The 21,798-nt window shown below is 44.1% G+C and overlaps 1 protein-coding gene and 1 long non-coding RNA gene across 4 annotated transcripts in view; both read left to right on the forward strand.

The window, feature by feature from the left end:
- Positions 1-21,798, forward strand: part of Dusp22 (dual specificity phosphatase 22) — a 58,446-nt gene that overhangs the window by 33,472 nt on the left and 3,176 nt on the right. For all 3 annotated transcript variants that reach the window (XM_006972288.3, XM_006972289.4, XM_076573119.1), the window contains exons 4-6: positions 4,777-4,826; positions 18,616-18,690; positions 21,493-21,664. In XM_006972288.3, the coding sequence (XP_006972350.1) occupies positions 4,777-4,826; positions 18,616-18,690; positions 21,493-21,664 (297 nt within the window). The remainder of the gene's footprint in view (positions 1-4,776; positions 4,827-18,615; positions 18,691-21,492; positions 21,665-21,798) is intronic.
- On the forward strand, positions 4,837-12,470 carry LOC143273449 (uncharacterized). Its single transcript, XR_013051542.1, has 2 exons — positions 4,837-11,209; positions 12,279-12,470. It is a non-coding gene; the product is annotated as an uncharacterized LOC143273449 (long non-coding RNA).

Genomic DNA, 21,798 nt, shown 5'->3' on the forward strand with positions numbered 1-21,798 from the left:
GCTTCCCAATCAAGTGAGGTCAGTCCAAATTTTCATTTTGCTTTTATTTTTATTTTTTCTTCCTGGGAGTAGAGAATTGGTAGTTGAGAACTGTGGTGAAATTAGTTCTTAGTAGGGTTACAGGCTTATTCTATCCTTATTTCATTAGGACTTGCTTGTTTGGGAAAGACCTGCTTACCAGGCCTCCTGGAAATCTGAATGGGCTTGTTTATCAAAGAAAATATGCCATATTTGTAGGAGGGAGACCCTTGGATCACCCATCCTGTCTCTGGTACTAAATTCTAATAGTGACATCTTTTATTGGCAGCTAAAATAACTTTTCCATTGTGTGGATTTCTAGCCCCTTCCAGAACTTACTCTCTTTCATTTGTTTTTAATACTTCTACAAGGATTCAGTTTTGTTCTTTGTTTTTTAGACAGGTACAGAGTATTTGTACATACTTTGCCACATGTCTATAACGTGCAGTAATCTAGTCAGCCACGTGTGGCCCCTCCACCCTCTCTGCTGCCATCTTTGCTTCCCTGCCATGTTCTGGAGTAGTTGTCTCCAACATGCCCTTTGCTGTGGCCAGGCTTCTCCACATCCCTGCCTCCCCTGCCTGATATCCACTAGGCCACTCGTGTGAGAAGAACAGCTTTAGCTCCTGTGTATAGGGAGATCCTCTGTGGGTCTGTAGTGCCCTCAGGGCCCAGCCATGTTGCTGTGCAGGTGAGGTGGGGTTCTGTTTGTAAGTGCTTCACATTAGCTTCCTTGAGAGAAAGAGAATGGCTGTGCACAGCTGGATCTTTTGAAAAGCAGGTCACCTGGATTCTCAGCAGACTCTTACTATGTCTGGGTGTGGGGTGGGGGTAGTTTTAGAAATTGTACTTGAAACAAGCAAGAGTTGGTCCTCTTTCCTGGTTTTGTGATCAGAAGCTTGGCCCTGCTTCTCAGGTATGTGCCTTTCTGTCATTTTAAGTGTAATTTTTAGTTTCAGTCCAAAGAAAGGCACAAACCTACCTTTTAGTGGTTATTCTACTTGCTGAAACAGAAAACTGAAAAATGGTGGAGCTTTTGAGACTCTGACAGTCCTGGCTATTCAGATCAAGCCTCTGATATGCTTCCTGAACTTTCTTCTGCCCCAGTGTGGTGTCTGTTGATGTCATTTCTCTCTGAACTTTCTTCTCGGCCCTGTGTTGTCTGTTGACGTAATTTCAAAACCCAAATACAAGAATTTCAGCAGGAAGCTTCTCAGGGCAGATCCCTCAGAACTCCCTTACTCCTGTCCTGAGTTTGTTGGCTTTTGCACCATGTGGTTCCTGGCGTGATAAATATGCAGCCTGTGCCGTCTCCTACTGTGGGCATAGAGTGCTGGCCCCTTCCCTTGTCTCTTGATTATGGTGCCCGCCTCATCAGTATTGCTGCCGTTCCTGGTGATGCTGGGCCGCTCAGAAGACCGCACAGGACAAAGAAATGCGCTCTTCCTTTGTTCCTATGGGAACTGCGACTCTTAATGCACAGGCAGCTCACTAACAATGTTTGTGTTTCAGTGCAACATGAAACTAACTGCTCTGGGTTTGAAAAGTTGTGACTTGATATTAAGTAGCTCCATGAATGTTAACTGGCTTCCCACCAGCCGCTATTGAAACACCATAGAAAGTGCTCAATTTTTATTTTTCTTTATTTTGTAAGAATTTTATTTCAAGGAACAGAAAACCAATTTTATTTTTATGTGTTTCAAAATATTAGAGGGAACATGAGGCAGAAAATATGTAGCAAACGCTATACTCCTAGAAATGCTGTTGCTATTTTTATTCCTTGTAGATTCTTTTTAGATTGTTGGAGATGTTTTCTAAGTTTTTTTAACCTAATTTTTACTATCCTTTCCATAATGTAAGTAAATACATCCTACCCTTCATCTGTGTCTCTGCAAGGCTCTCCAGAGCATGATCCTCTGTATAGATCATAGAGAGGGAATATCTGTTCTGCTTATTAGTACAGGGTGATTTTAAGTCAGCCCAGCTTTCTGGTGGCACAGGGGTCTCAATGCTGCTTTCTGAATTAGTAACTAACTGTTAAAAGCTGTGCACATGTGCAGGCATCTGACGCCTTTTTGGGTAGCTGTAGTTCTGCCTTCTGTGGCCTCAAAGATATCTGTGCTTTGTTAATGACTAAGTCACGATAAATAGACGCTCTTGGGGTGAGCAGCTAAACCTTTTTGACCGTTTTGACTCCTTCCATGACTAGATTTGCATATTTCTTATTGTAGGTCATAGTGAAGTGGCTTGTGTTCTGTTTGAATGTCACTGGAGCCTAGGTGGACAATGTGCTCTTTGCATGGCCTAAAACCCAGCTCCCCTCCTTCCCTGATGGCACTCGCCAGCACATACACACCCTGCATTCATCTCCTGCCGTGATCTCTGTGGAGCTGATTAGCACTTATCCTCAGCCTGCAGACTGGGAATGAATGCCCACCACAGCCCAGGCGTCATTCCAGGAATTTAACTGTTCTTGTGGTTATACGCACAGTCTTTGACGCTGGAGCGTCTTGTCTTTGTCAAATGTAATTGAGAGCCACACGTTCGTCTTTACGAGTTACATGAGGAGGAAGCTAAAGCTGCCACCTGCCCATCTCAGCTGTGAGGGCCAGGAGCCTAGAATGACGTGTTACTTCCTTATCCTTGTGGCTCACACAGAGAGAATGAATGCCTTCCACCGGCTTCCTATGGCTGTAGGTTTTCCTGAATACTGGGCAGGTTCTACTTTGTGGGCCCAAGCACATTTCCTTCTGTGCATCAGGTAGCACAGAGGTAAATGTGGCCCTATCTGGCATAGCATACAGGAAGCACAATGATTCCCACCTCCCTGGTAACAAGTGTTCAAGGCATATGCTTTAGTAGGCAAAATGCTCCTGGCCTAACCTCTGTCCATTCTCTTCCTTGTCTCTATTTTTGTTTATCATCTCAGTACATAGATTCTACTAGAATGTTGTGGCTATTCGTCACCATGAGGGAGAGGCAGGTGTTTCTGTGCTGTCCTGGAGGGGCCACTTAGCCCTTTCCTGACTGGAGTTGCCAGGCTGAGGTAGCGGTAGTGCACTTGAGAATCCTGTCCTCTGGAAGTATGGCCTGCCACAGGGATGGAGGGAGTATGTGGGAAGAAGGAATTCACAAGCTTTGGGCCTGACCACCTAACTGCCAGATCTCACTCAAGAGCACTCCCATCTAGCCGTAGGAAGCAATGGGTGTGTGTGTATTCGACACCAGGCTTGGTCATCTCAGTGGAAGAGAGGAGGAAAGGACTCTTTTTGGCAGAAGTGCTTTCTTTTCTAGTGTCTTACCCATCAAATCACTCCATGATATGCCGCCAGGTTTGGAAGAGCTTTAAGTGTTTAAAATAACTGGTCAGCGTTCCCGGCATAGCACAGCTTCTGGAGCCCGGGAAACCTGAAGAGAGGCTGGAGGGCTGGAGGGCTGGAGGGCTGGAGGGCTGGAGGGCTGGCAAGTGTCCATACCAGGGAGCGCCCACCACCTCCTTCCCTGTCCTGGCAGCAGATCTTCCTCTCTCGGCAAAGTCCGTTTGCTCTCAGTGAGATGCTCCTATTTGAATAAACAGAGGTAAACCTCATCTTCCCCAAGACTCAGAAGCCTGTACAGAAAGATGCAATAACTGCTGTATATAATGATTTTCTTTTAATTCATGATTAAATAATTTGATTATTTTTTCAAAAGTTGCACACAAGTGATGAAGGAAAATTGATTTTTATTTTTGAGTTTTTCCTCATGCTGCTCCCCACCCAAAAATAGCAGATGGGAAGGGAGGGGGTTGTACCATTCAGGTATTTATTTACTGACAACATATCACACTCTGAGCCAGTTTCAGCAGAAAGAGGCAGATTAACAGGCAGTTGGAGGCTCATAGTTTGCTCACAAGAGCTGGAGAAATGGGTTCTAGGCTAGAGTCCCAGGACCAGCTCATCTTTCCCATTATACAACTGTTGAATGTGCTCTGCCTCCACCTGTACCAGCACAGCAGGAGCTGCCAGGCTCTGTCCCTCGTGCTAGTTCAGAACTTGCCTTCTGTAAGCTTACCAGAACTAGAGGGCCGGATGCTGAGTCTGCACCAAGCGTCAGGGGGGGACGGCAAGATGCCTGCCCTATAGCTGTCTAGTTACAGCTCCATTGACCCTCCCGGGTGACCAGGTCAACACCAAAAATTACAGAAAGACATGAAGTAAATCCAAAAAGCAGGTTGTTTTATTACTCCCACACAAGCTTGTAGTGTTGTTTTGCAAAGCAAGCAACATTGTTTTCAGGTTTCAAAGGCCTAGTAGTAGAACTGTAATTCTTACAATACTAAAATGGATGTAGAGAGCTACGGCATCACATCCTAGTTTTCAGCCCTTTTGAAGGTGTTGACTAACAGTGCCTCCTTTGGGATGTTCAGGATCCTAAAGAAACATAGACAGACAGTATGAGAACAAGTGTTACGATGAGTTGGGAACTTTAACTCTGAAGTGCTTGACTCCTGTTTTTAGTCCCTCAAGTTTTGTCTAAATTTGTTATATTTGTTGCTTACAAACCAAAGTGTGAATATTGACATGCTTATGGAAAAGAATCAGGAACCTGAATTAAAGAGTGTTTCCTTGGTTCCTTGGCAACAAAAGATGAATAAAAACTTCTCCTTTTTTATTTTCTTGTTTTTTGACCTAAGTAAATGGTTCCTTTTAATACTTTACTGTGCACCATTTTTTTTAGTTTTATTTATATATATGTATATTTTTTATCTTTCTACAGGGAGTTCAATACCTGTGTATTCCAGCAGCGGATTCACCATCTCAAAACCTGTAAGTTTTTTCTGTATTATTTGGAGAAATGAAAAATAAGTACAGTGTGCATTTCATCAGCATTGAGCCGACTGAAAGCCGACAGAGGGTTCTGAAGACAAATAAGTCAGCACTTGTGCGGGTCCGTGGAGTTGCTAGTGTCTCTGCATAGCTACTGTCCTGAGGAGGCGGGGTGAGTCGGCAGAAGTCAAAGCTGGCTGGGCCAGGGCAAACCGAGGTGGAGGCACCTTGTTATTTTCCAGTCTTACTGTGAACACAAAGGCTGGGTGTCCACAGGAAGGCTCTTTTTCAAAAGACTTGAAGTCTAGGGAGATGGCCCAGTCAGTAAAGTGCCTGCTGTGCAAACCCAGGGACCAGAGTTCAGGACCCCAGCACCCATGGAAAACCAGCACAGCACATCTATAACCCCAGTGCTAGGGACCTAGAGATAATAAATTGATCCTCAGAGCTCATTGCTCAGCTAGTCTAGCCAAGTCATTGAGCCCCAGGGTCAGGGAGAGACTTTGTCCCAAAAAATTAGGTGGGGGATGCTAGAGAAAACACTGGTCATGAACCTCTGGCCTCCACATACTTGTAGCTGTGTGCATGCACAGGCACACACATATATACAAAGAACACCTAGAGTATGGAGAAACTGGGTTAGTCAATAAGGTATTTGCCTTGCAAACTTGAGGACCTCAGTGCTGATCCCCAGAGCCTATGGAAAATGGGAGGTGTTGGCAAATCTCTGGAAACTCACAGGAGAGATTGTCTAGCATGCATGATGAGATCCTAGGCCAATAAGAGACTCTGTCTTAAACAAGAACTTGAGAACCAACCAATTACCCAAGGAAAGAAACCAGCAGCATTAATTCTAATATTTTATTAACCTAATATCTAAAATATTGCTATTATATTTAAAAATATACATGTTAAATCTAAAAATTCTAAAGCTACTTCATACCCATGCCCGCATCCTGTCCCAGCAGTCTGGTGTATATTTTCTGCCCCGAGAGCTCCTCTCTGTTTGGACAGCTGCAGTGCAGGCGATCTGTGCTCACATGTAGTTTATGTGCTTTCCCTGTCAGATAGTACAGACCTCAAGCCTAACTGACAGTGACCTCCTCTTTCTCATTTACCCAAGGCCAGACTGTTGTGTTTTCATAACTGAATCCATCTCTGGCATCATTTTAGTCCTGCTTATTGTTTTTCCCTCCAAAATATGCCTATGCTTTATTGTATTTGTGAGTGTGTATGTGCACTCGCGCACATGCATTTGCGTGTGTGTGTGTGTGTGTGTGTGTGTGTGTGTGTGTGTGTGTGTGACTTGTGTGCATGGGTGGGGGCATGTGTGTACCATGCTGTATACTTGGGAGGTCAAAGGATAACTTCCAGGAGTCAGTTTTCTTCTTTTATTCTGGGTCCAGGAATCTAATTTAGGTTTCAGGCTTGTGCAGAAGCATCTTTATCCACCAAACTGTCTCACAGGGTCTTCTCTGCCATTTTAACCACTTAAGAGGGATTCACAATTGTAGCTCACCTCAGTGGCAGCGTCCACATTGAGCAGTGGTGCAGCCTTGATAGGATGGGGTAGAGCACTGGAGATCCGGTTATAAGCATAACAAGCACCCGTGGTCCTAAATTAGGCCCAGCATGGAGAGATGTTAGCATCCTCCGGCCTGCATTTGACTTTTGCGGGCCGAGATGCTAGGAACTCCATCACTTTACACATCCCACTGAGCCTGGCCTCTGATTCTCTGGCTGTCCTGACCTAGATACTGGGGGCCAGCATGACAGTCCTCCTGGAACTAGTTGTTACTGTTTTATCAGAAGTGCCCCAGATTCAAATGGTAGTTTTGAGTCTGAAAGATCACAGGGTTCATCTTCCATTGTACACAAGTGCTGGTGCATACAAATCTGTGTCAGTGAGGCAGACTACATACACACTTGTGTTTCCTGTCCCAACTGACTGGCTTCTCTAGAAGATGCTGGAATGTCAGCTATCCTTATGTCTTCACAGCCAGAGGACAGAGAAATCATGGATCAGGCTGTAACTTTATAAGACCTCCCTATTGCAGGAGGGGCAGGGACAGGGTAGGTCTACAGTTCAATGGGTAGCTGGACAGGGGACAGAGGGAATAGTTAGAAGAAAGCACGGAGAAAGTGGGAAGTTGGTACAGACATGTTCTGCCCAGGCCAAGGGTTGTGTCTACCCTGACCCTTGATGTTTCAAAGAGAGGTGAGGCTTTCATATTGAGAGAGGGAGAGGCAAGCTTTACTAGGAAAACAAAGTAGTAGCCTACCCTGGAAGGAGAAGCAGCAACTTTAGAGAACTTCCTTGGTTACCAGTCGTGTCAAGAAACAGAAGTGGTTGGAAGGGCATGGTCCCTGCGGAAGGAAGTGAGGCGCTCGCTGCCTTTCTCCGAAGCCCACAGCAATCTTCTGCCCTTGTTTTGGTGACTATTTTTGGAAAGACTGCTTTGCTGTCCTCTCTAACCACGATTCAACCATGCTGTTGAATGTGTCAATACCTGATTGGCAGGAATCAAGCTGGAACCTATCCTAGGTATGTGCTGTCAAGGCACGTGGCCCCTGGTCTTTGAGCAGCTGTAAGATTTTAGCTTTTCTAGGAGCTAAGTGCCGTCTTTGACTTCCACAACAGTGATCTAATACCAGTACTGACAGTCCTGGATTATAGACAACTGTCAGGAAGTCCCACATACTGTGGGCAAGTCATTTGAACTAGTCTGCACTTAAATTCTCTCATATGAAAGCATCCATCTCTAGGATTTGAGGAGGCAAAAATCATGTACTTGAGCATATCTCTGAACTCTAAGCACTTTGAAAAGTATGAATCTATTCCTACTACAGTAAGTGTCTTCAGCGTTACAGGAATGACAGTTGAAATAGGTCAAATTTTGTTTATCTGCTGCCAGTGAAGGTGGTTGAGTGTCTTCATCTTTTTTCTGTTCCTATAAAAGAACATCTGAGACTGGGTAATAATACAGAAAACAAGTAAGTTTTATCTCACAGTTCAGGAAGCTTGAAGTCCAAGATTGAGTGGCCACGTCTGTTGAGAGACTTGTACTGCTTCCTAATACTGGTGGAAAGACGAAAGGAGTGAGCTAGTATGTAGGGAGATGGAAGCCTCTTTGAGTGGCAAGTGCTTGAGACATTCATGAAGGCTCTCAGTAGGCCCATGACCCAGATACTTGATACCTTGCCTGTCTCCCAGTACTGCCAGATTTAGGAATGAAGGTTCCAGTAAACACATGACTGGCAGAGGTATTCAGACTGTAACAGTGAGTGTGATTCCATGATAGAAGCAGTTGGAATGCTTACTTCAGAATGATCTAACTCATTTAGGGTTTCCTGTCTTTACTACTTACTAAATAAATATGAGGAGTTCACAATGAACCTTCCCATTCAATATCATCAACTAATGTGGATGGATCAGTATCTTTTTTTTTATTTTTATTTTACAATACCATTCAATCAGTATCTTTTTTATTTAAATTTATTTATTCTTAACATAGATCTTTTTTTAGAAAAGTTTTATTTATTTTAATATTATATGTATGGGTATTTTGCCTGTTTGTATGTCTGTATACCAGGTACATGCAGTGCTCCCAGTCTAGAAAGATAGTTTTGAATCCCATGGAACTAAAGTTGTTAGCTGTCTTGTAGGCACTGAAAATTGAACCCTGTTCTTTTAGAAGATACGTCAGTGCTCTAACCACTGAGCAATCTCTCCAACCACTAGATGAATATTCTTAATGTTTTAGGCGAAAAAAAGCAAGAGAAAACTTGAGTAGTTTGTAAAACTTGCTATTAGTAACTCAGACACTTATCATCAGGCAGTCTTCCATCTGACCACATTAGCTCTGATGCTTGTCCCCTCTCTTCAGTGACAGACCAAGTCCTGGAAGTCTGTATTACTCACTCTTTGAAACTTAGATGCCGGTTTTTAAAATGATTTTCAACTTTGGATGAAATGCTTTATTTCCTAAATCTTGGACTGGGGACATACTCACTGGTAGAATGCTTACTCCCAGCTGGTAAGATAAAGATTAAATATTTCTTTCTCTGCAAAGCCCTGAACAGCAGGAATTCTGGCTGATTCTGCTTAGTAAGAAGTGTGTGACCTTTGACACTTCAGTCACCTGATAGTCAATTGCCGTGAACTGCAGAAAAGTTGGTTTTCTGTCTTGGCCTTAATCCTAGAAAATCTCCCCCATCTGACCTTCCATGAACTTAAAATGTAGAAACCTGGTTTGAGATAACATTAGCACAAAATTTTAGCTTAGTTCCCCCAGCCACCTAGCCTGCCCAAGTCAGGAAATATAAAAGTTCAAGTTCTTCGTGTCCCAATAACCTCACAACCCTAGTGTGGTATGTTTTGCATGATGTTGTCATAATTAGAGATATGCTAGAGTGGGTGTTAAGTACACGCTGTGCATGTGTGTCAAGTGGCCCATGCTGGGGCTTAGTACATAAAGGTTTGGAAACCCGTTTGCATTTGTTTTCTCTATGGGTTCTCTAAAGCAAGTCATTTTAGCCTTCTCATTTAATAAATCTGTCCATCTCCTTGGAGACTTAGAGTATTGAAATGATTATGAAATTGGGTATTTTGTTAATTCTTTAGTGTTTGTAAAATAAGGTTGTATTCTCTCTGTATTCAAGTAAGGAATGCTAATGCATTTTGAAAGTAGCTGCTTAGATGTGTGTTCACTTGCATTTGCTTATTCTGTGTTTCATTACCCATTAAGTTGGTGTTTGTAATTGGACAGCACTGAATTGATCTTTCTGCCTTCCTTTCCTGTGAAGTCTGAAGGAATTCTGACATAGGCTCTGACCCCGCAGCATTCCATCTGTACAGCAGTCTCCAGTGTTCATGGCTTCAGAGCCAAGCAGGTGTCTGTGTTCCTTGAGGGTTTGGAGAGGTGAGCATGAGCACTACACAGAGCTCTGTAGGGTGTCCAGGAACACCTTGGTCCTAGTCCACTTCCTTGTCATCTTGTCTATCTATAGCTGATACTGTCTGTATTTTCATTTTTCTTTCATTTGCCTTTTTTCTACTTCTATTGTTAATGAGCAGTTTTTCAAGATCAGAAGTAAGTGAGCCTTTGCACCACTGTAGCTGTGCTTCTGGATGGTTCTTGAGGTCTTTGCATCCCTCAGTGATGCTCTCCTGCTCTCAGGATAGATGGAGAACTCTGGAAAAGGTATAATCACTGTTTGCTACAACAGCCATCATTCTCCTCAAGCAAGAGTCTTCTGGTCTGAGACTGTCCTTGTTACTCTTGAGTTAAACTGTTTTCTTGTTTTTTGGTGTGTGTGAGTGTGTGTGTGTGTGTGTGTGTGTGTGTGTGTGTGTGTGTGTGTGAAATGATGCCATGTTAAAGGGTAAAGAGATGTTTTTGTTTTCTTGGGTTTTTTGTTTTGTTTTTTTAGGTTTGTTTGTTTGTTTGTTTGTTTGTTTGTTTTTGAGACAGGGTTTCTCTGTATAGATTTGCACCTTTCCTGGATCTTGCTCTGTAGACCAGGCTGGCCTCGAACTCACAAAGATCTGCCTGCCTCTGCCTCCCACCGCCTGGTTCTTGTTTGTTTTTTAAACTATCTTTTTAAATTAATTTATCTAGCAAAATGAAAAGTATGGTATACACATCCTCTAGTTCTTATTTAATGGGGACAGTTCCTCAGGCATCAAGTTTGGGAGTCACTGTTACAAGTGTGAGTTGTCTGTGTTTAATGCTGGGGGATTGCCTTCAGAGTTCTAGCTGAGAGATAGGCAGGTGAGCCTGGGGTATCTGGACCAACTTGGCCCCAGGAAGAATATCTCAGCATAGAGTGCTCAATCCCTTTGCTTTAAAAAGGAGGGGGGACCATAAGCTGCTTGCCATTGCTGGGATTTTTCTCTACACACACTTGGATTCAGTTGGAGAGGAGAAGCATCATATGTCTGTGGCCTTTGCTATCAGCACAACCTCATTTGATAACACTGGCTTTGAAGTAAGACCCACCACCATTCCGGGTGGCCAGGTCACTGGACTCTGACTCCAGTAAGTGAAGTGCTGAAGTACTCTGTCGCATCACACTGGTGATCATGGCATCTAAGATCATGGGTCTTAGAGCAGCAAGAAGTCTTCACATCAGAGTATCATGTGGTATGGCTTACAAGCTCCATCCACCATCTTTTATTGAATTCTCAGAAGTTCAGCAAGGCCCATCTGGTCACTCTTGGCCTCCGAAATGGACAGGAGTGGTTGAGGTACTGGTCAGTGAGAAGTAAGAGGACAATTTGTACCCACTGGGATCCCTGCTTAATCCACATGAAGAACATCTCTCCACCAGAGCTCCCCACTGCTCCTGTGGTGTTCTCCTAGGGCTACTGGCCCTGTTGGGTGAGTCTCCTACACCTGTGGGCATGCTTCCTTCTGCATGTAACAAACCTCTGTATGGAAGTCCAGGTTCACTGCCAACCAGATGGAGAGTACAAAGAGGGAACTGTGTTCATGGAAACAGCAGCATGTGGTGGGATGGTGCTGCAGATCTGGGCTTCTGCTTCAGACTGCAGTTGAAGTAAAAGAACCCAGACTGTGGGTATTTCCCACTGTGGAGGAGGGTTTTTAATGACCAGAGCTTGGATTTATGTCATTTTTTTCCCTGGAAATAACCCACACACACACCTCTGTCTGCCTCGCCCAGTTTTAAACCAGAGCAGCATTGGGCCAGCCCACCTCCTGGTCTTTCTTGTAAAAGGCATTTCTAGGAATGTCTGCCTGGCTTGGCCTTGGGCTGGATTTTGTGTCTGAGTCAAGTCTCATGGTGGAGTTCTACATCATCTCTCTGGGCATCATTGTGCACTTAGACTGAGACAGTTGGTGTCCCCATTACAGATGCCTGCCCTGGGGCTCTATAGTCCTTGCCCCCAGCATAGTGGTGGCCATTAACAGCATCCTGTGTGCCATCTTTGATTTAGCACCTATCACATGCAGACATGCAAACCAAAGGAGGGAGAGGCTATTTGGGGGAATACATGTGCCACCTCCCCAGGCCTTGCAAGGCTCCTTTACAGGTTTGGGCTTGGTTACAGGTTTGGGTATTGCTCAGCCCAAGCGTGGCAAGGTTGCCTCTTGAATCAAAGTTCTACCACACAGTACATAGGAAGCCTAGGAGTTTGTGACCTGCAGGTGTGAGAAACAAATTTAAGAAGTTGCTCCCAGGGAGGTCTCAATAGAGGAATTGGCCTGCCCTCTTAGCAAGATCTTAAGGAGGCTGTAGACTAACCGCTTCCTGAGGAATCCCAGTCCTGTGTGCACTCAGAGGAGCTCCACTGCCTTTGTACCACTGTGCTCAGTGTAGAACGTTCCGGGGCAGCCTGTGGCTTCTTCTTCATCTGGGTGCTCTCATTCATTGCTTTCTGGTTTTTCTTTTGTGGCTCTAGTTCTCTTTTCCTTTTCCTGCTTATAGACCAATGATTCCCAACCAGAAAGGAGCCCACCAAAAGGCAGGACCTGTAGCTGGGAGATGGACTCCTGCACACTCCTGATAACTACAGTGTGAGCAGCCTGATGGACAAAGGAACGTGTGTTGTTTTGACTCTTTTGCAGGGGCCCGCCACCCAGCTCCCAAATAAATCACACAGAGGCTTATTCTTAATTATGATTGCCCGGCCTTAGCTTGACTTGTTTCTTGTCAGCTTTTCTTAAATTAGCCCATCTACCTTTTACCTCTGGACTAATCCCATTCTCTTACTTCTGTAAATCTTACCTTACTCTGTTGGTGGTTGTGTAGCTGGGTGGCTGGCCCCTGATGTCCTCCTCCTTCTCTGGCTACTCCTCCCTTCTTTCCCAGATTTCTCCTTCTGTTTATCTTCTCTGCCTACCAGCCCCACCCATTTCTCTTTCCTGCCTCACTATTGGCCTTTCAGCTCTTTATTAAACCAACAGATGTTTTAGACAGGCACAGTAACACAGCGTCATAGAGCTAAACAAAAGTAACACACCTTAAAATAATATTCTACCACAGATGTGCCATATGGCCATCCCCTGATGTTCAGCTGGTCTGAAGGGACTTTAGAGTCTGGATAGCCTGTCAAGTCTGAGGTCTGGAATCCAGCTCCTGTTTACTGAAAGGAGGATGGACACCTCTGTATAAGCCATGAGGCAGATTGCAGCCTAGTAGCTTGGGTCTATGCCTTGGTTGGGATTTTATTGCTGTGATAAAACACCATGACCAAAAGCAACTTGGGGAGGAAAGGGTTGATGTCATCATACAGCTTGTACATCATCCTGGGAAGTCAGGTCAGAACTGATACAGAGGTCATGGAGGAACATAGCTTACTGTCTCTTTCCTCATGGCTTGCTCAACCTACTTTTGTATACCACACAGGACTACCTGCCCAGATGTGGCACTGCCCACAGTGAGCTGGGTCTTCCCACATCAATCATTAGTCAAGAAAATGCACTACAAGTTTGTCCACAGGCCAATCTGGTGAGGACAGTTTCTCAATTGAGGTTCCCTTTTCCAAAAATGATTCTAGCCTGTGTCAAGTTGGCATAAAACTAGCCATCACAGGACACTTCTGACCTAAGTGAGGTGGCTTGGGCTTTTTTAATTCCTGAATTAGACTCAGATATGAGAGTTCAATTGGCTGTAAGTAGACCATCTCTGATGGTGTCTCAAGGGGAGGTGATGTGGAGAAACCTGAGTGGGGTACTCCTAGGGCTGCCAGCAAAGCTCTGATACCCTGTGAAAACCTGGCTTCCCATTCTGCACTTGACCCTGGAGTTCTATGCTTCTACTACAGATCTTAGCATGACTTTTGTAGCTCTCTGGTTGGAGGCTAGACATAGCACATTTCTTTGCTCAGAAAGAGAGACTTTTGCAGAAATCCTCTCCCTTAGCTTTCTTGTTCTTTCTCTGTGGCCACAGCTGGTAGAAGCCGAGTATTCTCAGAACCTGAGCACTTGGCTGTTCAAAACTGAATCAGTGTACCTAGCCTGTTTTGCTGTGGTATCAGAGCTGTGTCAGGGATGTCCTGGTCAGCTCCAGGTACCTGGTTTGACCTGTAGCTTGGGAGGCTCTACCTTCTGCTTCAGCCCTCCAACACATGCACCATGCCTACAGACACTTCCCCACCAGCTGTCAGATTGCTCCTGTACCGACACTTCCCACCTGATCATGCACTGGACTTCTGAGTACTAGTGTTGCTGGCTGTATGGTTTTAGCAGGGACATATTTGTGCCTGCTTTTGGCCGTTTGAGAACAATGCTGCAGTTCTCTGAGCCCTGTGTTTATATCTAGGAGTTTTTTCCCTGGGGAAATTATCAGAAACACGTCCGCTATGCTGTGCTATGTATGCTATGCTATGCTGTGCTGTGCTGTGCCATGCCATGCCATGCCGTGCCATGCCATGCCATGCTATGCTATGCTATGCTATGCTAGAGACTTCTATAGCAATCTGGTGTCCTTAGATTGGTATACTTGGAATCTCTACTGCTGTGACTCATGTAATTGTTGGCAGGCATAGGTATGTGCATTGTACGTACATTCATCTCATTAAAAATGTTTCTTGTCTTTTAAAATTCCTGCTTCTGAAAATGGTCTGGTAGCTATTCTAGGCCTGTAGCCAAAATGGATGCCCCAGAGGTGCTGAGAAACATTAGGTGACTGTCCAGGCTACCAGCTGTCTCTGTTAGTTCTTGCAATTTTTCAGAAGTTGCTTGCTTGTGCTTCTTGTTTACTCAGGTAACATTATTTTCCTTCTCAGGTCCTTGATGGGGTTGAAGACTAGACAGTTACAGTTACAATCCTCTTGTGTCTAAGAACATTTTAGGTACCAGAGTTAGAATCTTCAGGATAGGACACTCTTGGAGTAATCTCTGTAGTTTGCCATTTACCTATGGTCTGGATATTTCTGGACATTTAGTCTATGTTTCTTGTTTGATGTTGTTCTTGTTGGTTGTATTTCTATTTTTGTTTATGTTACTGCCTTTCCCCTCTCCTGGACAATACTTGATAATCAGTCCTATTGTATAGTTTTGTATTAGGTTAGAACTTCCTTATTCAGACAAAAAGGGGAGATTTAGTGGGTACCTATTTCATTTATGATCTTAAGGTACCAGCCCCTAGGGTGTGGCCTCAGGGCTAACTTAAGACCTGAGGGGCACATACACCTCACTCTCTTCTCTCCCTTGTGGGCTTGGACAGTGCAGTGTGGATTGACTCGGGCAGCAGGAGCAGCATGGGACTGGCCATCAGCCTTTCAGGACTCTGCAGCGATTTTGCTTTATCCTGTTTAGTGAGTTGTTCTTCCCAGTTTATATCCTAATAAACTCCCTAATACTCTTTTTAAAAAAAAGGTTTTCTACTTGTCTTAGGGTTTCTGTTGCTGTGAAGAGACACCGTGACCACAACAACTCTTATAAAGGAAACATTTAATTAGGCTGGCTTACAGTTTCAGAGGTGTAGTCCATTATCATCATGGCGTGAAGCATGGTGGCATGTAAGCAGACTTGGTGCTGGTACATCTTGATCTGCAGACAACAGGAAATGAACTCTCACAGTGGACATGGCTTGAGCATATATGAGTCCTTAAAGCCTGCCTCCACAGTGACACACTTCCTCCAACAACGTCATACCTCCTAATAGTGCCACTCCCTATGGGCCAGGCATTCAAACACATGAGTCTGTGGGGGCCATACCCATTCAAACCACCACATTCCACTCCCTGGCCCCCATAGGCTTGTAGCCATAACATAATGCAAAAATGCATTCAGTCCAACTTCAAAACTCCTCATAGTTTGTAACAGTCTCAAATGTGTTTAAATCCAAAGTCTCTTCTGAGACTCATGTAATCTCTTAACTGTAGTCCTTTGTAAAATCAAAATAAAAAACAGATCATGTATTTCTAATATATGATGGCGTAGGATTTACATTACTGTTCCAAAATGGAGGAAAGGGAGGATAGTACAGAAATACTGGACCAAAGACCGAAAGCCAGCTGGGCAAACTCCAAACTCTGCATCTCCATGTCTGACGTCAAAGCACTCTTCTGATCTCCAACTCCTTTCAACTTTGTTGACTACAACACACTTCTTTCTCTTGGGCTAGATCAACTCCCTGCTAGCAGCTCTCCTTGGCAAGTATCCCATGATTCTGGCATCTCCCACATTTTGAGGTCTCCAAGGCATTCCAGGCTTCACTTTCACAGCTTCACACAATGGCCTCTCTGGGCCTCCATGTGGGGAAACCCCTGCCACATGCCTGGCTTCAGCAGCTTTCCTTAGTTTTGGAAGGAGATTCCATAAACCCTTTCTTCTGTTCTTGACTTTAAAGCTTGCCAAGTTCTGCTGCTTCCTAGGGCTGAAACATGGTCTTCTTGTTCAATTACATCTTCATCAGCTTTCTTTTTTCAGTGGTTTCCTTCACTGCCTAAACTTGGCTGTTCTGCAACTTGCTCTGTAGACCAAGCTGAACTGAAACTCATAGATCTGCATGCCTCTGTCTCCTGAGTTCTGGAATTAAAGGCATGTACCACTATGTCTGTACCTAAACTGTTCTTTAATTCCTTTTCACACATTGGAAGCTTAGCTGGATGTGATCTTGCCCTGAGGTCTCCACTCTCTTTATTCCATTTAACATCAGGTTTTTCTTAAATCTGTTTATTTCCATGAACACAGGATTTAACTCCATTCCACTTTCTGGTGCTCCTTTTCTCCTCATATTGTACATTTTGTATTTTTCCTTGCTCAGCTTGTTCCTTTTCATTACAAATCTTCATAAGAGTGAATGCTAATAACTGTACAGTGGAGTCATTACTAGGCTGTTTTGAGATTTTTCTCTGCCTATGGAATTAATTCAAAACTCCTCATTTAGCCTCAAGCAGACTTTTCGGACAATGGCAAAAGGCAACCATATTCTTCACTAAAATATCACAAGATGAGTCTCTAGGCCATTTACTAAAATTCTGATCCTCTGAAACCTCTTGAGCCAGGTCCCCACAGTTCAAGTCACCCTCAGCACCACTGTCTTCCATGCTTCTTCTAGTATGGCCCATTAGGCCCTACTTAAATCATTCATCTGTTTTTCTAATTCAAACTGCCAAAGTCCACATACTTCCAAACAAAAACATCATCTGGCCTATCACAATACCCCAGTCCCTGGTTCTAACTTCTGTCTTGTTTGGGTTTCTATTGCTGTGAAGAGACACCATGACCATAACAGCTCTTATAAAGAAAACATTTAATTGGGCTGGCTTACAGTTTCAGAGGTTTAGTACATTATCATCATGGTGAGAAGCATGGTAGCATACAGGCAGACTTGGTGCTGGAGACAGAGCTGAGAGTTCTACATCTTAATCTGCAGGCAACAGGAAGTAAACTCTCGCACTGGGTGTGGCTTGAGTATATATTAGCCCTCAAAACTCACTTCCACAATGACATACTTCCTCCAATCAGGCCATACCTATTCTAACAAGGGCACACCTCCTAAATAGTACCATTCCTTATGGGCCAAAGCATGCAACACATGAGTCTATGGGGCCGTTCCTATTCAAACAACCACACTGCCTCTTGCCAGCATAACCCCACTGAGTTCTTCTGTAGCAGTAACCAAATTTCATTTGCCCCGTCATTCTGCAGGGAAAATTATTCCTTAACAGTTGTCTCACAGGCTGTCATAATCCCTGGAAAATGGCCAGTACTCAGTGTTTATAGAGAAATGAATTGGGCACATAGGCAGCTTTGGGTATTTCAGTGCTTTAGAAACCACTTGAAGGTAAAATACACCTGCTGAAAGGTTCTGGGCCTACACCTCACAACCTGTACTTGGCCTGTGCTCCAGTGCAGATCTCTGTCCATGTGGTTCAAGGCAGGCACACTGCCGGGAACCTGATGGTGGATCTCCTGAATAGTTGTATGCTGAATAAATGCCCAGAAAAGAAGTGACCCAAAAGGTAGGGTCAGAAGAACGAACTACAACATTCACCATCATTGCGAACTGCAGAGTTTGCAAAGCTTTCTGATATTTTACCTTATCTCCTCTGTGAGCCATCATTCTTGCTTTCTAAGTCATGCTTTGAAGGCCATACAGAGTGGCAGAACAGTTGAAACTGAACTCTCCTTTCCCCACAGCTCCAGTGACAAGAATGACCAGCGAGGTCTCTAGGGAGATGATTACAGCCAGTGCCTCCAAGCTCTCCAGGGTGTCAGAAATAAGCCAGCTTCTAGAACTTGGGAAGACCACATAACAGAGATGCCTTCCTCATCTGAGCTCTGAGGCTGTACAGTGTTCACAGCCAGTGTGAGGGGCAGAATGAACATAAGAGCTTAAGCAAGAACTCTGTATATCAGTCAGTAGGAACCCCATATGATTCAGGGGTGGCTTGAATATCAATTCTGGAAAATTCTGATGATTGGAGGCCTTCTAAGCCTCAGTATGCCTGTGATCCACTACGGCTGAAGCTGTGCTGATCCCAGGATGGCCTGGCTCTAGATGGGGCAGACTCTACTGTGGGTCACAACCCCTTTGGGGTTGAAAGACCCTCTCACAGGGGTCACCTAAGACCATCAGAAAACATAGATATTTACATTATAATTCGTAACAGTAGCAAAATTACAGTTATGAAGTAGCATGAAAATAATTTTGTGTTTGGGGTCACCACAATATGAGGAACTCTATTAAAGGGTCTACGTTAGAAAAGTTGACAAGCATTGCTCTAAGACATCTTAGTAAATCCCAGAAGATGTTTCTTTTCATCAGATGTTAAATAGTAAATGTCACTTCTCACTTTTTTTCTGCATAGGACAAGACATTTTAAAGAAAGTATTAAATTCATTCATGAGTGCCGACTCCAGGGTGAGGGCTGTCTTGTGCACTGGTAAGTTTGACTCTTTCTCTATAATGTTGTCATAAGTTTGATTTATAATTGGTGTCTTTTTAACTTAGTTGCTTTTCTAATGCTGTAATAATATACCATGACCAATGCAACTTACAAAATAAAGCATTTATCTGGGGGTTTATGGTTCCAGAAAGTTAAGAGTTCGTGACCATCCTGGTAAGGAGCATGACAGCAGGCAGGCAGGTATGCTGCTGGAGCAGTAGCTGGAAATTCCTAACTGGATCCACAAGCATGAGGCAGAGAGCTAACTCGAACGGTCTGGGCTTTTGAAACTTCAGAGCCCAGACAGAGTCATTGTCATCCCCAGTGACACCTCCTCCAACAAGGCCATACTTCCTAATCCTTCTCAAACTGTTCCACCAACTGGGGACCAAGAATTTCAGTATATGAGCCTATGAGGGCCTTTCTCTGTGCGGTTAATTAGTGCATGTGCTAACAGCACTGTAGATTCTGACTCTCCAATGCATACGTACTGCTGCGCTGCTCTGTACTAGTCCTCATTTCCTTGTGCTGAAAGAAAACTGACCGGTTTTGCTTTTGTTTTTGCTTTAGGATTTCTAGAGGTTGTTGTCAAGATTAGTAGACACAAAACACTGTCATTACTAGCTTGACATTTTATTAAAACAGCACCTATGTGTCAGCTGGTCCTGCTAGACTCACACAAGACCCCCAAGGTGGCCATTTCAAAGCCCTGCTTCCTCCTGCCGACTCTGGTAGCAACTGTGACTGTGTAGAGATACATTTCTATAACACCAAAATAATTCCTTTCCCCTTTGAGGTTGGGGCTTTTGTTGTGTGTGTTTGCCTCTAGTTCTTTAAACTGATCCAAGCAGACTTAGAATTAGATATTTTATTTACAGGGACCCACCTTCAGTCTGCTGTACTTTGTATCATAAATGGAAAGTCAGTGCTCTATATCCATTGGTTCCAAATCCATGATTTCAGCCATGACTCAGAAATATCTAGGAAAAGTGTGTCTATATGAAACATGCACTCGTTTTTCTTGTCCTTATTTCCTAAACAATATGGGACAACAGCAGCAGCTGGCACTTGCATTGTTGTGTGCTCGGTGTCACCTAGAGATGCCTGAAAATGTTTGGGAGGAAATACACAGACGGCACCGAGTACCCTGCCCTTTATGAGACCTTGAACACCATGGATTCCGGTGTCCACAGTGAGCCCTGAGACCAGTGACCCATGATCAGAAAGGTCACCTGCACATGCATGCAGACACACACACACTGACAAGAAAGACAAGCCAGCATGCTTAAGTGTAGTGTCTGTATAGTGATCTGATTTTCACCTGGTGTGTTCTGGATCAGTATTACCATTGGCAGTAATAATAATAGCTTGCAACATTTGGAGCCGTGGTTCTGCATAGTTAAAGCAGAGATTGATCATATCCCTGGTCTTGAATGATGTGTGCTATTAATTAACTGAAAGTGTAAGTCTTTGACTGAATAGAAGCAGGTCCCTCCTCTTTCCCGACAACCCCCGCAGCACAAACAGTGTGAAGTGGTAACTCTTGGTGCTTAAGCTGGTGGTGGCCCTGCCAGAATACAGTAGACAGAGAAACCACATCCACAAGCTGTGGGCCAGTAGTCCACGAAAGCAGAAAAAGGACATGAGATGTTTCCGTAGCTTTAAGAATGGTGTTTTGCAGATTTACACAGATTTATGTTTATATATTAAATAATGTGCAGTATTTTTTTATTGCTTACTGTTTTAGAAAGTAGGTAGCATAACCAATAGAAGTGATAATTGTTTCAACCTCCCCTTACATTTGGGTTAAAGTGCCTTGGGTGTGCAATTGGAGGCAGTTGATAGAGATTCTGAAACCCCAGTCCTAGGGACTCTCCAGGCTTCTGTTGAATTCATATCAAGAATTGTAGCCTAAGAGGATATATTTGTTTAAAATTCCCTTGCAGTTCCTAATAAAAAGCCCTGATGATGAGCTAGTGCTTAAGAGGAGGGTTTATTATTGTTGTTGTTAGACTATTCTAGGCCTGATATTCTAAGAATTCCTGTTTAATATATTTGTGTATATCTGAAATTTTTCAAAAAACAAGAACATTCTCTAAGCTTCCCTATGTTTAGTCATTGATAGAGCACTCTGAGGAAGCCCAGTCTTGTGTCTTAACTTACATATGCATCCAAAATTAACCCCTTGACAGGGCCAACCAACCAACCACTGGTGCTTGCATGTACCCTGGCGATTGCTTTGGAGCAAGGAGTGTTCAGTCTGCCCGCCATATGCTCTGCTTGGTTAGATCAAAACAAATCTAGAAGCTAAGGTTTGGAAAAGGCTTCTGTAGTCCATTTTGAAGATGCGTACCCAGACCTTGAGGATACTAGCCAAGTGATCTACCATTGAGCTGCATTCCCAGACTTTTCATGAGCTTTGAAAGTCAGACTTGCCCGTTATATATGGTAGCTAATAAAGCCATGAAGCCTTCAGGTTTTGAGTGGAATTGTTGCATAGGGTTGGAAGCCCTAAGCCACTCACTGTGCTGCAGTTACATTATTGCCAAAGAAATGGAAAATATCCAGGCCATATGCTATAGAAAAACTATAGACTGTTGGGCTAAAATGCCTCTAGAATGGTTCCACTCCACTAGAGCTGGAGTCACGCAAAGTTCTTGGTATAGTAAGTCCTTGCCTGCTTCCATGAAAACCTCAAGGAAGACAGACTTTCCAGAATGAGGTCCTTTGGATGGGTGGAGTGGTGGATCTGTAGTCCTCAGACTGTCCTTGCAACATGTAGCTGTCTTGGTTCTGCAGCCTGGCTGGGGTCTCCAGGAGTGTGACACTGGTGATTGCATACATCATGACTGTCACCGACTTTGGTTGGGAAGATGCCTTGCACACCGTTCGAGCAGGGAGGTCCTGTGCCAACCCCAACCTGGGCTTCCAAAGGCAGCTGCAGGAATTTGAGAAATATGAAGTGCACCAGGTGAGTGGTCTTTAGGGAACTTTTCAGATGCAGACAGCCACCCCGGGCCATGCCTTGCACTTTGAGTATTGAGGTGCTTGGAACTGAAAGGCCCACAGAAGTTATCAGGTCCAAGGTTTCCCCCTCCATCCCTG

Source organism: Peromyscus maniculatus, chromosome 5, assembly GCF_049852395.1.
Source record: "Peromyscus maniculatus bairdii isolate BWxNUB_F1_BW_parent chromosome 5, HU_Pman_BW_mat_3.1, whole genome shotgun sequence".
In the NCBI taxonomy this organism is placed as follows: domain Eukaryota; kingdom Metazoa; phylum Chordata; class Mammalia; order Rodentia; family Cricetidae; genus Peromyscus; species Peromyscus maniculatus.